The sequence below is a fragment of the Dermacentor silvarum genome, chromosome 4 (genome assembly GCF_013339745.2).
Source record: "Dermacentor silvarum isolate Dsil-2018 chromosome 4, BIME_Dsil_1.4, whole genome shotgun sequence".
Classification (NCBI taxonomy): Eukaryota; Metazoa; Arthropoda; class Arachnida; order Ixodida; family Ixodidae; genus Dermacentor; species Dermacentor silvarum.
Genome location: NC_051157.2, coordinates 160667666 through 160686006, shown reverse-complemented (window position 1 = coordinate 160686006; position 18341 = coordinate 160667666). Strand labels below are relative to the sequence as shown.

The 18341-nt window shown below is 46.6% G+C and overlaps 1 protein-coding gene across 1 annotated transcript in view; it reads left to right on the top strand.

Moving 5' to 3' along the window:
• The window catches only part of LOC119450756 (Down syndrome cell adhesion molecule), a 183688-nt gene that overhangs the window by 49890 nt on the left and 115457 nt on the right, over window positions 1-18341 (top strand). The window contains exons 3-4 of the mRNA XM_037714263.2: window positions 1694-2065; window positions 4742-4903. Of these exons, the coding sequence (XP_037570191.1) occupies window positions 1694-2065; window positions 4742-4903 (534 nt within the window). The remainder of the gene's footprint in view (window positions 1-1693; window positions 2066-4741; window positions 4904-18341) is intronic.

The following is an 18341-nucleotide window of genomic DNA, read 5'->3' as shown; positions in this document are numbered from 1 at the left end:
AAGAAATTGTGCAAAGGCAACCCATGTTTTGGAATGTATGTGAACCGACGCTATTTGGGAAGTGAAATTCAGTAAATTTGTCCATTTCATTGATCCGCCTTAGGCTTAAAGGAAACTCGCGCGCACGCATGTGGTCTCGCCCGCTCGTGCTACGAAATTAACTCTTATACGGCCTTTGTACTTATTCATTTCTTCTTATTTGATTGAAGTGTACCGCCCGCTTCCTGGACAATCCCCCACTGTGGGTATGAGCCATAGTAAGGAGGACATCATAATCATCAGCAGGCGACGACCATACCAAATAGGTAGCTGGCGCTGACATGACAGAGGTATATGCTATACGACATCGTCAATTAGGTGGTGTACTATGCAATAGTATACCACTTTGTTCTATAGAGTGGGCTACATAATTGATTGTGAACCGTAACCTTGCAGTTATAATACACCAACGTCATTCGACCATCAGGATTGACCACTCTAACTTTTACTTTAAGCTACATACATGTAACAGGTTTGAAAACATAAACATGGAACACGCATGAAGAAGCGTGATTCGCTACTCAATCATTAAAGATAACAAGCACACAGGTGAGGAATATCAAATTCTACATTACGCCGGTGACATTGCCTTCTTTTTTGTCAATAAGGCAAGTAATGATACGGCAATGCACACAATTTGCGTTTCTATAAAACTGTAGCAGCTAGTGCAAGTCTGCATAAAGGTAGACGATTTTGGCTAGGCATGTGGGCTCTAACTGCACTGCAATATCTGGACGTGCATCTCAATAACTTCCGTAATAGTGGTTCTCATTGGACGTCCACGACAACTGCAATACATTCATCTAAAAGGTCACAACCTGGCAGCGATGTGACCTCTACATTTTTGTGAGAGTTAAAATATCCAATGTTTTTTTTTTTTTTTGCTTCAAGCCTTCCGTATGTACATAACGTACTTAAGATTGCTCATGAGAAATTGTCGTTCCTCAGGAAGAAATTAGAGCGTGCCACTCCGGATATGAAGCCTGTACATGCAAAACATTCGTCAGACCAGTATTAGAATACGGCTCGGTAGTGTGGAGTCTTAACCAACAGTTTTTCCGGTGGACGTTCGAAAGAATTCAGAGATTATCTATGCTTTTCATGTGTTCCAGGCATTGTCGGAGAGATTCCGTAACACAAATGTTTGTCATTTTGCAGTTTATACGTATTTAAAGTACGCAGACAATAATATGGAATAAAATTCTTGTTTCATATATCTAAAGGCAAAATTAGAAGTGACTAAGACGAATATCTACATGCCGAAAGGCGACGGAATGCGTGAATAAATCATGATAATGTTTTTCCTGCCGTACGTACCTATAATGACGTATTTGGATTCTCATTTTGTCGATATGCAATTTAATTATGGAACCACTTGCATAGGTCCGTTATTGCTTCAGATGATGTCTCTGCCTTTGAACACGCTCTGGACATGTGCTGATTTTTTTTTCAATGTATTTTCTGTCATCTATAGATCAGAGCTTCTATAGCAATGCTTTTTTCTCACTTTTATTCTGGCCTCCCTGTATCACACCCAGAAGTGCGTTGACAGTATTCAAGCAATAAATAGTAACAACCAGTTGTAATAGATGACAGCTGATTTTGTGTTTCTCTGCTGGTGTAAACAGTGCCACCCTCCTTGTGTATTTTGCAGCCTTCCTGGCCACATCGCCTTGCGCTTACGCGAAGCCGCCGTCCATGGGAGACACGGGCTCCACACCGTCCCTTCGCGGTCCTCGGTTCACTCTAGAACCACCGCATCGGCTAGAGTTTTCAAACGCCAGCGGTGGAGAGATCCGTTGCGAAGCCCACGGAGAGCCACCACCGCAGGTCGTGTGGGCCACCGCTGACGCCGTTCCCGTCGTCCTCGTTCCCGGCGTCCGCCTCATCGCCGAGGACGGCGCCCTCGTGTTCCCTCCTTTTGCCGCGGAAGCTTACAGACAGGACGTACACGCAGCCTCTTACCACTGCATCGCCTCCAACGAAATCGGCACCGTGGCCAGCACGGACGTCCACGTGAGCGCTGGTGAGTGGGCGGATTATTCAGACGCTTCTGCGTATGCGTACCATTTGTGGTGTGTGCAATTTGTGTGTTAATTTGTGTGCTGTGACAGTGATAGCAAAATTTAGCGCTGTACTTGCATTCGTTGGATGGGGTTTTAATTATACGCCGGTGCGACATCTTCGTGCAACGCATCACGCAAGGTGACTTGTGCAGACCTTAACAAAGGTATTTGAATGTGGTCGTCTTCGTTGAGACCGGCGTACTTGGTTGCCTTTTCATCTTGGCAGGCTGTGGTGTACTCTGCCGGGTGCTTCTGGTTTACGATAATACCTAATAGTTTTTTAGGGAAAACATTCATTGTGGTTTGATTTCCGGAAAGATTTTAGGTCGATTATTGTGCTATATTGCAACATTAACGTGCTATATTCTAAAATATTGGGTAAGTATAATACCAAAAGCTAAATTATCATACTTGCCAACTCTCCTATACATTTCACCGAGTTTAGGAATTACACATTGTTCTACGATTGCACGAATAATGCGTCACGTTCTGCAAAATAAAAAAATCGTCGGCCCATCTACTCCGGGACGATCGATTACAACAAATGGAGTGTATACTTACCCGTGGACAGTGCTGTAGCAGTCAATTTCTCCTTGATTAAAGATTAATTACGCGTACCGCAAACTCTAAATTAACCAAGCTCTCCACTAGTAGCGTAGTTTTCATTCAACACTTCCTAGGCATTGCATCGCTGTTCGTCGGAGTGGATCACACTGGCGCAGGGAAAGTTGCTGTCGAACCACAAAAGCTTGCGTTCGATGTCTAGAGTTTGCTCGGCGGCGTGGTTAGCAGCATCCGCTCGACATTGCCGCTTGAGATTCTTCAGAAAGAAATTCAAAATTAGATCTGTCCGTCACGTAAGACAATGAATGGCTCATACCCCCTTAAAAATGGATCATACCCCCGTAAACACGGCCTCCCTATTACGACGGTCGAGCCATTGCTGATAATGATAGTGAACGGACACGAACGTTCAGGTTAGACACAAACAAGCTTCACTTGTAATAAGTAGTTTCAAGATGAGATGGTACAAGATTGAAAAAAAAGCATAATTAAAAATTGTCATGGAACCTGTGGCACCGCGCAATGCCTTATGCCACAAGGGTACTTTCTTCCAACAAGTTGATCCAGGCATGTTCCTAAAGCAAGCGAAACTGGCAACCGCAATGTCGCTGAAAAAGTCACAGTATTATCCAAAAACAATGCTTTTCTTGTGAGTCTGCTTTACAAAGTTTGCTGCTTGCGACTTGTGTTTTGCGTCTAAAGGTAAATAATGTTAGTAAAGAGCATATGCTCCCGCAAAATGTATGTGATCAAGGCAAGCTTTTTAAAAACAACGTTCGGTACCCTCTCCCCCCTTCTCCTTTTTTCCCCATCCTTGTCGTGTCTGCGCTAATGTCACGAATGTGTAATTTCACAGGTGGGCAGGCATGGAGCATTATTCCATGCCTTCAATAACTCTCAACGCGGTTAACTGAAAATATATACATCCATTCGCAATGATAACAAGTTTATATCGATTTTAAATTAAAATACCACAGTTCGCACTTCAGCGTATACTTGAAGCGAATAACAAGACATATGTTCAAAGGCAAGAAAATATTAAATTGTCGCTCATTACCAGAGGCTGTTGTAATAGCGTACACTGAGAAAATGGGCTGGGTATACTCTCTTGCCCTCACTAAAGCACGTACGTCTCATAATTTCTTTTGTCATGTCAGCTCGTGCATACATTTCGCGAGTCGTGTTCCTTCAAACATATGTGACAGATTGTAATTTTGTGGCAACTGGAAGATTACATGTAGCACCTCATCTGACAAAGACAAGATGTTACGACTTACAAGCGGAAGTATAAAGCTTTAGTAGTCTTTCGAAGAGATGTGTAAGAAAAACACCGTTTTTTCCCACACTTGGATGTACAGTCGAGCTGCACGCAATTTTAGACCACATGAACGGGTGGCACGTTAATACCGTTCTCGTTTATTACGTTACTCTGTCTTGCATTACGGTTATGGGACCAAATAGGCATATCCTTCTTTTTTCTTGTCAGTACTATGAATCTTAGCTCGACGCTTTCCTGGCTTCCTATGGCTCATATGTCGAGGCCGACTGCACAAAGCAACCACCTGATGTGCTCTTGACAGTAGGAAAATAGGCGAGCTTTTCTCCCTTTGAAGTGGTGTTTTGTGCAAGTTGAGCTCAAGTGGGAGAACGTCGTGAGATTGAACAGGCAAGTCTTAAATAAGGACCATGCAACTATTCCCGGGAGCTGTTTGTGAATGAGACTGTCGCCTTTGTCTTCTTTTAGATAAAATTTGAAGTAACTAAGAGTCAACGAGATCAGTGTTGACAAGGACGGAAGCGTGTGCTAGTTAATTTGACATTTACGATTTCTAAAGAAGGAGGAAAGACAACGGCAAAAGGAAGACGTAAGACATGCCTTGTGTGTCGATGTACTCTTTTCGTCCATGCCTTTCAGGTTACTTTATCATCCCTAAGTATATCAATGGCCCGTTTGATAACGGTTCCTTCGTGTCACTTCAGTATGTGTGACTAGCAGCCACATAGGTGCCTTTACCTTACTAACTTTTTAAAAAGTTTGCAATTTGTGTCCTTTTTTCTGCTTTTATTTCCAGTTGTGGACTACCACTACGAGCCACGCGTGCAGGATGCCTTCGTGATCCGGGGAAATACAGCCGTGCTCAAGTGTTACGTGCCCTCCTACATTCGCCAGCATACGGTGGTTGACGCCTGGATCCGGGATGACGGCTTTACCATCAACGCCTCGGGAAACAAAGGTACATTTTCTTTCGCAGTTCATGTTCGCGTAAATGTAACGCGTGTCTCTTGAGATCATGCATTTAAGCCCGCTCCAGTTATCAACAGTTTTCCCGTGCATGACACCATCCGCATTTCACTTGCCCGGTGCACTTCCCTCCTTTCTCCGCTTTCATCTCCAACGACCATAGCGTATGTCACGCAGAATTCGAAATCACTCAAGATTTTAACGTATCTCGTGAAAATACGCATGCCTTCAACATATCTCTTTTACCTCGTGTCATTTCATTTAGAAATAATTTTCCGGATATCATTACATCCAGTATATATCGCCATCGTTTTTGTAAATGTGTATAAGCAGATTATATTTTATTGCGATAGAAATTATATGGACGCTCCCAGCGCATTGTTGCCGTTGCCGTCAGCGTCGCCATGATGTTCCGTATGAAGCCCAAGGGCGATAACACCGTCGCCCCGCTCCGCAGGCTGTATGTGTGAGTGAAAGCGTGCGAGGGGAGCCGACGATCGCGGCTCAATCTCACCGCGCAAAGGAGGAAAACGGGGAGGAAGTGTGCCGTCTTCCGTCGCGCGCAAGGCACCGGGGGTAAGGGAGGGAGGCGGCGGTATTGTTGCACTCGAGCAGCAGCTGCGTATTGCGTGGTCGCGTGGTCTCTATCTTGAAAGCAATCTGCGCTGGGGGAGAACCTAGGTGCGCCGACGTCCCATGAATTTGTGCGTGCTGTGCCACGCATGAATTTATAAGTAGTTTGTGTTGAAGCGATAGACAGCACGAAAGTCATTTCGCTCGCTGCTGCAACCGCGCTTACTCATGCCAGCGATTTCACAGCGAATGTCCTATGCCTTCGAATGAGATGTGTTCATGTTAGCCTCTGCGCGCTGACACCATGCCTGTTAATTTAGTTAGTAAGCGAATGTTTACAAGTGTTTACGACCGATAAATATACTATCCTTACTTCGTATAGCAGTCTACTAATTTGCTATCGCAATCGATGCCTCGACTTTCGGGCGAAACTGCGACATTTTATTGAAGACAGCCTCGTTGATCAGCCTTGTTCATCCTGATCGCTGAAGCTTGTTTCCTATCATGTATACGGCATGTGACGCATGTAGTTTCAATTTGTGTTCATGTTAAAATAAATATGCGACGTTAGGTCCTAAAATAACGACGTTAATTTGACGCTTGCCGTAGTTGCGAACCTTGGCTTAATTTCAACCACCTGAGGTTATGTAACGTGCATCTTTTGATCCTACATTTATAACCTCATATTCGCCTCATGCTCCTACATTTATAAATGTAGGAACATGAGTGTGTTTGCATTTTGCCCCCTCGAAATGCGTGCGCCACGGCCGGGATCAAACCCGCAACGTTGAGCTTCATACCGCTACACCACAACGACTTAGGTGACGGCAAGTATTTTCTTTTCAAGTTTATTTTCAAATTCCTTAACGGTTGTAGGGTAGTATTTTTATTGATTTGTGTAATACTACTTCACATATCCTTTTATTGCGATCAGTTATATGGACACTCCAAAGCGGGGCGTCCAGGTAACAGGCGAGTGCGGACGCATGCAACATCGGCTCCGTGAGACCGATGCTGCCCTTCTGGTAAATTGTCATCTCGTTTCAAGACACTTGCCGTGTAGCTACCCGAAGGTGAGTGGAGGCCACTCACCAAGTTTGGCGACCATATCGTCCAGCAAACGTGACTTATTGGACAGAGAAGACCGACACGCCGTACAGGCCGCGCCATGCCAGGCGCGAGTCCTAGCTCGGCGAATCACCGGCAGCCCACGATGATGGAAGTACAAGTCGAAGGAACTACCCTCTGAGAAGAGGACTACGACCCAGCAGACTGGACTAAGATCATCGGAACCTATCAAGGCAAGTCCCAGTCAAAAGCCCGAATGGAAGAAACAAACGGGGTACGCGGAAAACAGAAGGCATCCTAGAAACGCACCGAAACGCTACCCGCGTTGACGTGGCGTCCGACGTACCGCCCGAACCGGGCGCACTTGCGTGCAACGCAGCAAGTGAAGCGCAAAAGTCGCCAAATGGCTCCACTGCCACAACATGCGATTAAGGTAGTTTTCCGCTCACAGGGAGGCCAATTCTTACCCAACATACAACCGCAGCTGCTGCTCCGCTGCCTCTGCGAAACGGAGAAGATACCGATGGGAGAAGAAGTGCAACTACGCGTGCACCCAATGAACAACACGTGCACAGTAGCCACCACTAACCAGGAAGCAGCCCTTAACCTGGTTAAAATCAGAAGCATTACCCTAAACGCAAAAGCGTATGGGGTGGCAGCGTACATAGTCCCTGCAGCGGACACAGTAAGAGGCGTGATATCGAATGCTTTTTGGGATGAAACGGAAGAAGAGCTTCTGCAAGATCTACAAGCGAGAAATCCGGAAACAGGCATTCTACTAGCAAGACGCATGGGCAACTCTAAATCCATCCTTATAACCTTTGCCCACGGACCCAATCCCCGTAGAATCATCTACTATGGGGGAGTACACCTGTGCACGCCATATAGGTCGCGGCCAGAAGCCTGCACGAACTGTCGCGCCCCAGGACACAGATATGATGTGTGTCCAGAACCGAAAATACCGAGATGTCCAAGTTGCGGCGAAGATCATGGCGAAGACAGAACACGTCAGTGCGTGCCCCGATGCATTCTGTGCAGCGGAGAGCACCTTACAGGAACAGGATGGTGTAAAGCAGCGAAGCGACAACAAACAACGAAGCCACCGGTAAACAGGGAAACAACCGGAAAACGCCAGCTACACCCAGAAAATTTTCCAAGATGGAATCCATCAGCCCCCCCGAAGGCCCCCGAGGAGCTCACAAGGGCAGAACGAATCGTCCGCAAACCAGACCCCCGGGACGAGGAGATGATCCGTCTTCGAGAGGAGGTAAGAAGCTTGCGACAGGCCATCACCCAACCCCACCCATCACCCGTCACCCAAACCATCACCCAACCCTCACACCCACCCACTGGTCACCCTTTACCCCTAGACACCCAGAGTTCATCTCCCGCAGAAACCTCAACCTCCACCCCACCTACAAAAAAAAGAAAAGAAAAGACGTTCCTCCGCCATCAGCCAAAACAACAGAGCTGAAGCAATCAGACAAAACAGCTGAGATGGAGGCTCAGTTTGAAGCCAAACTTGAGGCGAAATTAACAGCGAAACTAGCACACATCCAACTGCAGATGCGCGATGAATTTCAGCAATTCCTAGACAAGCGCCTGCAAACACTCGAGGCTCGATTCCCAACTCTCGAAGTTCGGATCGACAGCCTCATTGACGAACGCTTCAAAATTTTAGAGAACAAGAAGAAGTAGTTTATTGATGGGAAAAAGTAGAGATCGGCCGGAATATGGCTAGATACCTTCTGTACCCAGCTCAGTACACAGATGGGCCTAATGGTGGTGGAGGCAACCAACCAAATGCAGGCGGTGCCCCTACCCCATACCACTCATCCCCCCTCCACTTCCCAAATTTCTGCGAAGCAAAATGGCAGGTGATTCATCTAATTCTAAGACTCCTCCCCTTTTAAAACTCTGGCACTGGAACTGTCGCAGCATACGCCGTAAGCGAGAAGCGCTAATTCAACTCATACTAAATGAGGAACACCCACCAGACGTAATTCTGCTACAGGACCCTAAAACAAGCATATCTCTCCCAGGATATACTGCTTATCACTGACCAAACGATACTACTCCGGTTGTGTCCACCTTTATCAAGCGGTTCATAAGGCATACGCAACTTTCATTCTCCCACACAGTACAAAACGTAGTCCTTGAAGTTATCCCACTCGACATTCAGCAGGATTCCTTACTCATCGCCAATATATATAATCCGCCCAGTATGGCAGCAACGCGCTGCGCTCACCTAGTAGCGCAAATTACCGCAGCGGCAAATAAAGCACCAATAATAGTGGCCGGAGACTTTAATTGCGCGCACATCGATTGGGGATACCAGAGAACTTCTGGCAGAGGGGATGTTCTCATGACACAAGCTCAACAGTGCCAGATCACGGTGTACAATGATTTCGACTGCCCCACCAGACAAGGTAGAACAGGAATGATGGACACAAGTCCGGATCTCACGATGGGCAGACGCATCCACAACCTTCAATGGAATAGAACAACACATACTTTAGGCAGTGACCATTATATTATCGAAGTTCAGGTCTCAGGTCCCCAAGCGTCTCGAAAAAGAATAGAGCATAAATTAATCATCTGGGATAAATTTAGAAAACGGCGGGAAACAAACCAACAAACAGGGCCGGTGGATGCGCTAACCTGGACAGCACAAGTCCTCGAGGACCAAGCGGCGTGCACCAAGGAATATAGCCCAGAACAGCAAGTCCCAGTTATGGACTCAAAATTGGCGCATATGATAGAAGCGCATGAAAGTCTCATGAAAAGATATGCTAAGCAAAAACGCAACAAGAAGCTCCAAAGCAGGATATCTGAGCTGGCACAGCAAATTCAGGATTACAGCCAACAACTTTGTAGACAGAATTGGCAGCAGATATGTGAGGGTCTCAGAGGCAATCTCAGTACCGCTCGAGCGTGGCATCTTTTAAAACATCTGATTGATCCCATGAAAAGTAAAGAACACACTAGAAATCGTGTCGCTCGACTAACACACAACCATAAATACGACACGCAGGCGCTACTACGGAAACTTAAGAGCCTACACACCTCGCCGGGCACTTCCACTCCACTGCCAGATTTCGCCGGCCCACCAAATAATGAACTAGACAGGGACATAACTATACAAGAAGTCCGAGCAGCACTTCATAGACTCAGAAACACCACGCCAGGCGAAGATCGCATAACAAACGCCGCTCTTAGAAACCTAGACAATTCCCTGCAAGAACTTACCTGTATCTTCAACAAGCATTGGCAGAGCGGCACACTGCCAGAGGAGTGGACACATGGAAGGGTCATACTAATACCGAAACCTAACAAACCAGTTACCCCAGAAAATATGCGCCCCATCTCCCTTACCTCCAGCCTAGGCAAACTCTTCGAGCAAGTCATCCTAGCAAGATTGCGCGGTCACATGGAAGACACTGGTCAATACCCACACTCAATGATTGGTTTCCGATCGGGCTTATCCACGCAAGATGCCATGCTGCAACTCACAACAGCTATTCTGGACCCCCTCATACCTGCGCACACTAAAGTGGTACTGGCGATTGACCTCAAGAAGGCTTTGGACAACGTCACGCACGAGGCCATCCTAAAGGCCATGATAGACCTAGGAGTTGGCCAACGAACATACAACTACATAAAGGCTTTGCTGCAAAACCAAACGGCCAGCATGTGCGTAGACAACCTTCGAACACGCCGCTACACACTAGCGAACGTAGGCACACCGCAAGGCTCAGTGCTGTCCCCATTCCTTTTTAACGCAGTACTTATTCCGCTCGCTCTGAAGCTACAGCAAATTCCCCATCTTGACCATACCCTCTACGCGGATGATATCACCCTGTGGACTACATGTGTATCGGACGCGCAAATCGAAGAAACACTGCAAACAGCCGCAATGGTAATACAGGAAGAGGTCACCAAGGTAGGCCTCACCTGCTCACCGGAAAAATCTGAACTTTTGTTGATCCTGCCAAAGGGTAGAACGTATCATACTCCTACTAGAATCTACCTACAGGATAGGGTGGTCCCACAGGTCCACACCATTCGAATCCTTGGCCTCTACCTGCAACAAGATGAGAGAAATACCGAAACCATCAAACGCGTAAAGAGCACGCTAGCAGCTACCACGCAGCTAATACGCAGAGTAACAAATAAAGCTCACGGCCTGCGGGAAGAAGATACTGTGCGAGTAGTACAAGCGTATACCATGAGTAGAGTACTGTACTCTACCCCCTACCTCAACCTCAATATAACCGAAACCCAAACTAAATTCTATAATCAGAGAAGCTACCAAGGCTGCGCTCCGCCTGCCCAAAAGCACAAGTAACGAACGACTGGCGGAGTTAGGCATGCATAACACCATACAAGAACTAACCGAAGCACACCTACAGGCACAATATCTCCGACTAGCCAGTACCTCTACCGGGGGGCTTTTAAAACTCGAAATTCGCATCCCTGCTAATAATGACTCCCTAAAAGCCCTTCCTACGGAAATTCGTCAAACGCTACGCATTCGACCGCTCCCTCGTAACATGCACCCCGACCAAAACCGCGAGCGGCGGCAAGCCAGAGCAGCAGTCCTTCATAAACGGTACGGCGATGAACAGAACGCAATATGGGTAGATGCTGCATGCGATCAGAATGGAGCCACAGCGGTTGCCTACACACTGAACACACCTCCATTAATAAAGGAACTACCCCAGGGAACGGACCCAGAGGAAGCGGGAGAGATCGCTATAGCGCTAGCGCTCGGCAGCTCCAGTGCTACCTACATCCTGAGTGACTCTAAAACTGCACTGCTAAATTATGCTAGGGGCAGAGTTCACCCTGCCACCTTCCACATACTGACCCAGAACCCCCCCTTCTCCCGCAGCGCTGAGCTCATCTGGGTGCCCGCGCACTCGGGAAGCCCCGGCAATGAGGCCGCCGATTCTTCAGCCCGAGGGTCGAGAAAGCGGGCACAGGCGGACCTCATGGGGGGTTTCTCGAGGGAGCGTGCGTGTACCTTCGCTGAGCTCATCGCGAGTGCTCGCGCCGAGAGGCCAATATACCCACCGCCCCACTATTCCCTTACTACCAGGGAGCAACACCTGTGGCGCCGTCTGCAAACGCGCACCCTACCGTGAAAGGGCGCGAGGGACGCGAGCTTTCACGGGGAACGAACGCACGGCGGAGAACAAACGCGCGTTCAGCGCCGTGCCCCATGAAGGGCTGCAGAATTAAGTGTCTCTTTCCTCATTTACAATCACCATATACAGAGAGAAAACGCGACTTCTTCCGTCGCGCCAATGGCCGTGGGGGGACGGGAGGGATGGAGGGGAGGCGACGTTTAGCTGCGGCACCAAATGCCTATTTATATAAAAACGTTGCGAAGCGAGAAGGTGAAAAAGACTTCCGACGCTGCTCAACGAGTGCCCGTTCTGATCTCGTCGAAAACCTCCGAGCCGCCCCCAGAGGCACCGGCAGCAGTCACCACCGCCGCGCGAGTTCTGTTCGAACGCGGGCAAAACGTCGACGGCGTCGACAACAGTAATGCGCGTTGCTGGTGCTGCTGCATGTCGAAGTTCATACAGCTGATAAAACTACTATCCTTACTCCGTATAGCTGTCTACTAATTTGCTATCGCAATTGATGCTTCGCCTTTCGAGTGAAACTGCGACAATTTTATGGTATTAATACGATAGAAATTATGTGGACACTGCAGGTGCATTTTCACCGTTGTCGTCGTCATCGCCGTGGTGTTCCGTATAAATCCAATTGTGATAACATAGCGCCCGCGTGCCGTATGCTCTGTGTGCGAGTGAAAGCGTTCGAAGGTGAGCCGTGGTTGTTGGCTTGATCTCGCGCGAGCAAACAAGGCCAGCAGGAAGGAAGAGCACCATCTTCCATCGCGCGCAAGGCACCGGGAGGGAGAGGCGGGGGTGCGTTCTACTCCGACGGCGGCTTCTTATGGCGCTTCTGAGCGCGGCCATGCGGGCCCTATCTTGAAAGCGATCTGCGATGAGTACAGCGTCCAGGTGCGCCGAGGGTTCGTGGCTACGTGTCCGCTGTGTTATCGCCGCTTAGTCCGCGTTGAAGCAGCACGGTCAATTCGCTCGCTGCTGCCGCCGGGCTTCATCACGCCAGCGTTTTGACAGTGAGTGTCCGAGGTCATCCAGTAAGATGTGTTCGTGTTTTCCTGTGTGCGCGTGACAACGTGCTTCTTAATTTTGTTAGTAAGCGAACGCTTGCAAGTGTTTACAGCCGATAAAACTACTATCCTTACTTCGTATAGCTGCCAAATAATTTGATATCGCCATCGATGCTTCGCCTTTCGGGCGGTACTGGAAGATTTCAAAATTGCTTGACCATTCGCTGTTAATTCATGTTATGCTGTCACCTTACGTAAGACCCCTTCGATGAGCTTTTCAAGCGTCATAAGTAAATAAATAAATAAATAAATAAATAAATAAATAAATAAATAAATAAATAAATAAATAAATAAATAAATAAATACACCTCTCCTACATGGCACTCAAGATCACTTTTTTGCTGATATTACCTAGCATTGTCAAATAAATTCTGTGACCCCGTTTTTTATGTTTTCTCGTGCAGCAAAACATTGCCTACTACATACACTTAGTATTCATTAGAGCAACCGCAATGTCGCAATCATAGCTAGAAACACGGAGGACACACTAACAGTTCTATAACTATCTGTGAACACAAGCTTTAAAAAAATGTTGCCACCGGTACGCTTGCCATTCCATCGATGCTGAAGTGTATAAAATACACTTTGAAATGTATCCAATCCTGCACTTTTTTTTTTTTACTAGTCATGTGTCGAACCATACTTGTTTTAGTTTGTAGCTTGATCTTCACGCACACCAGGCCGTTTCAATGTGGTTGCAACGTCTGTTAAAGTTTTGTATAGGCTCGATGCTGCTAAGCCTCTCTTTGATCAACGCCCACTGAGAGTATGCTACCGAAATTACATCTTCCATTGAATTCGTCTGCTGCACCTGCCACATCTCGTCGTCGTTTCGTATTCGCTGTGTACGCTTTGTAGCTCAACTGGAAAGCACACGGGAGAGGTTTTGAGGATTTAAGTGGGTCTAAGCGTGGATCAAAACGAGAACTGCAAACCAATTTAGCAATCGAGATCAGAGGCGCAGGTGTTTTTCCGTCGAAACTACTCGAGGCAGACGTTTCTCAATAGGAAAGCCACAATTTCTGCCGCTGGGTGGCAGAGGGTCAAAGTGGGTCCGAGTCGAATGTCGTTTCGTGCTGCCTCTAGTAAATGTTTCATGAGTGTGATAAAGATGATGATGATGATGTTTGTATATTCTTTGAAATGGGGCGCGGAAAAATGTTCACCTAACCTGCATTATTTAACCAGGTTTTACTGCATCTATCGCTATCTAACCCTTAGGCTATTTGGCCGCAATCTTTCGTATTTTAATCCTAAAAGTATTAGTCTAGGGTGCAAAACCACAATTTGATTTTGAAGGACACTATAGTGAGGGACTCCGGAATAATTTTGGTCACCTGGGGTTCTTTACCGTGCACCCAGTGCCCGGAACACCGGAGTTTTTTCCATTTCACACCTAACAAAAGGCGGTTGCCTCTGCCGGGATTCAATTCCGCGCCGCAATTGAATCCCGGCAGAGGCAACCGCATTTCGTTAGGTGTGAAATGGAAAAAAATGCCGGTGTTCCGGGCACTGGGTGCACGGCATGGCTTAGTAGAGCAACGCCTTCGCCACTACGGCACCACGGCGGGTGTATTCGAAACACCGTGTCACCATATTCTACCATTACATAGACTTCCCATGCCTTTCTTTCACCAATACTCTAATCTAATGGTCTCTGACTCATCTCGCCTGCTGACCAGTTAATCATTCCATATGTGAATCCCAACTCTTCTGAAAAGTTAGTGCTGCTTACGCGTCTCGCTCGGTGAATATCTTGCCATTCCATTACGATGTGTCGTGCCGTTTCTAGGTTTTTCTAAGCACACACATGCCTCATCCTGTGGCGCATATTTAATCAGGTGTGGTTTTGTACTCAGCTAACCAGCCCAAGCCTCAAATAGACAGGCACTCCCATTTGCATTATTATAGTGCTATTGTACATGTACATGTACAATAACATATTTGTACATGCAATACATGTTTATACATGTTATTGTACATGCAAGACAGAACCAGGGGAAAAGCTGCTGGAGAAGATGGAATTAGAGTCTAATAAATAAAGGATTAAGGAGATATCATGCTTGAAAAAACTTGCGGCCCTTTGTACGCAATGCCTCACGACTTCAAGTGTACAAGAGAGCTGGAAGCACGCCAACATTATGCTAATCTGTAAGAAGGGGGATGTTAAAGAATTGAAGAATTATAGGCCCATTACCTTGCTTTCAGTTTTGTATAAAATATTCACCAAGATAATTTCCAATAGAATCAGGGCAACACTTGACTTCAGCCAACCAAGAGAACAGGCTGGCTTGAGGAAGGGATCATATCCATGTCACCAATCAGGTAATCGAGAAATCTGCGCAGTACAATCAGCCTTTATATATGGCTTCCATAGATTCTGAAAATGCATTTGATTCAGTGGAGATGCCAGCAGTCACAGAGGGATTGCGTAATCAAGGAGTACATGATGCTTACGTGAATATATTGGCAAATATCTACAAGGATTGCACAGCAACCTTGGTTCTCCACAGGAAAAGTAGAAAGTTACCTATCAAGAAAGGGGTAAGGCAAGGAGACACAATCTCTCCAATGCTATTACCTGCATGCTTAGAAGAACTATTCAAGCTCTTAGACTGGGAAGGCTTAGGAGTGAGGATCTACGGCGAATATCTCAGCAACCTTCGGTTTGCAGGTAACATTGGCCTATTCACCAGCAATGGGGGCGAATGACAGTTAATCATTGACGACCTTAATCGAGAAAGTGTAAGAGTGGGGGTTACAAATTATTATGCAGAAGACAAAGGTAATGTTTAATAGCCTGGCAAGAAAACAAGAATTCAGGATCGCCAACCAGCCTCTAGAGTCCGTAAAGGAGTACGTTTATCCAGGTAAGTTACTCACAGATCATGAGATAGAGGTTTACAAAAAAAGAAGATTGGGTTGGAGTGCATACGGCAGGCATTACCAAATCTTGACTGGGAGCTTACCTCTGTCGTTGTAACGAAAAGTGTACAATCATTGCATTCTACCGGCGCTAACATATGAGGCAGAAACTTGGAGGTTAACAAAGAAGCCCGCGAACAAGTTAAGGAACGCACAAAGAGCGATGAAACGAGAAACGTTGGGCCTAACGTTAAGAGACACGACGAGTGTGGGGTGGATCAGAGAGCAAACGGGGATCGCCGATATTCTAGTTCACATTAAGAGGAAAAAATGGAGCTGGGCAGGCCATGTAATGCGTAGGATGCATAACCAGTGTACCATTATAGTTACACAATGGATACCAAGAGAAGGTAAGCGCTGTCGAGGAGGGCAGTAAACTAGGTGGGCTGATCAAGTTAGTAAATTTGCAGGCGCAAGTTGGAATCAGCTAGCGCAAGGTAGGGGTAATTGGAGATCGCAGGGAGAAGCCTTCGTCTTGCAGTAGACATAAATATGTAGGGTGATGATGGTGATGATAATGACTGTAATTTAAACTGTTGCGCAAACGGACGAAGCGACAGGGCTCATGCTTGAAGACGAAACACGGAACCTGTTATGTTTGCTCGCCTAAGCCGCTTTGCGCAACCGTATTTATTACGTCTAACCAACAAGCGCACTGCTGAACTTTCCTTAGCCATTATACCGATTTTACTTGCTGTTTCGTCTTTTTTGCTTTTTCGCGTTTTTTTATCTGTATGGCCGTTTTTTTCGTTCTTCTTTCATTCTTTGCATCCTTTTTACCGTGTCTTTATCTCACATTACTTTTCTTACGCCTGTTTGTCTATCTACGCTTTGAATTGCCTTATTAACCAGAAACAAAACAGTATGCAGATAATCACGACACGGAGCGCACGTTGCGGCTCTTTAGAGCTTTGAAGTAGTGAGAAAAGCCTAACTCGAGATCTACCTACTGAAGGGGGAACAGAGGTCACGCTTATCCGACATCGGTCGATTTTGAATGGAGCGCATCATAACGCGTGTTTGGACATGATGGCCGTCCCGAGTATAGTCACGCAGCTAGTAAAATGAACACTATAGCTTCAATATGACCTGCCACATAATCGGAGATCACATCGCATGCATAAAATGGTATTGTGCTAATCGCAGCACTCGGTGTTTCGGGCTTCCCGTCCGTAGACTAATAACGTCTCGTCAGAGGCTCACGGAAATAATCAATATAATATGATCTTAACATTGACAGAGATTTGAGAACCCATTCTATATAATTGATTCGCAGCCGTCAATGATGGTTGAATGCGAAGCTTTCTCCCATGCAAACTGAATGAAAGCCAAAGTCCAATGCTAACGAATACGCAACTAACCCAATAAATGCTGCGCAACCTGATGCGATGCATATGTGATTTGATTGCTAGTTTAGGATTGTATTTTTAGAAAGTTGAAGTTGAATGAAGACACGTTTTGTTCGGTTGCATAGCTTTTATTTTAGACCATGTTGCCGTTGATTACATGCACACATTCACGTTTTCACTGACGACTCTTCACTTGCACAATATTGCCTTGTGATCGCTGTGGTAGACGGTCCGAGGCTCTGCCGTTGCCGATACACAGAATCGGCCTTACGGGCACGATCGCGCTCGCGCTTGCGTTCGCCTACGGAGGCCTCTTATGCCGTGCGTGCATTGCGTGATGAATGTAATGGAGATATGCACAGTTCGTCTGGGTAGCGTGGTGTTGAAGTATCCATTGTTCTTATCGGTACAACTGCTAATGTAAACTGTAGTGTTCTGCTATGCGTATGTTGTGCGCCGTTGTTGTATTGTGTGCGCTGATGCGCAAATAGTTTCAATGTGTAAGTTGGCTTTCCTGCAGTTCGTTTTCGGCGAGCACGAATCAGTGTGACATAGAAAGCTTTGATTTAATAACTTCTTCCCAATGCTGACACCTTGCCTTCCTAGGCATGAGTACGGTCTGTTGTGACCCCAGAAATACATGAAAAAAAAAACCGCAGTGTTGATATTTGCTAGCACGCAATATCGGGAACAAATTGCCAAGCTGCAAGGTGGCCCAACAGTGCAGCTTGTACTGCATCTGGCTCCGAAGTGAACATTGCCGCAGAAGCCTCAGTTCGGTCCCCAGTAAAGATAGCAGGAAAAGCTCTGTTCTTCACTGGCATATGACAACGGTTAATGGGCGCCCAAGGTAGAGAAACACAGTCGTGGACGACCGAGAACTAGGCGGTGTGATGAAATTACAAATTTACTAGCAACATATGTTGTCAGCTGGCAAATCACTCATTTAATAAGTTTGTATCTTCAGCGCAGCAACTGATGCTAAACATCACCAACGGGCAATTTAGTTGATAGTCTCATAGGATACGGGGTGAACTTTGTCGAGTGACAGCGTTCCGCCTCTGTGTGTTACCCCATGAAATGTTTATTCCAATGCATGTGCTTATCCACGCATGATAAAGGTAGGCATTTGGACAGAGCATGACGGCGTGGCTCTGCAGGGATAGACCCGACTTTACCTGTCCCCATCCTCATCGTCCTCGGCTGGCACAAAAGAGGGGTAATGGGAGAACGCTGGGAGATGCTTTGGTTCTGCAGTGGATATAAAAAATAGGGCAGCTTGCACTAGTGGTGCAAGGCTGAAG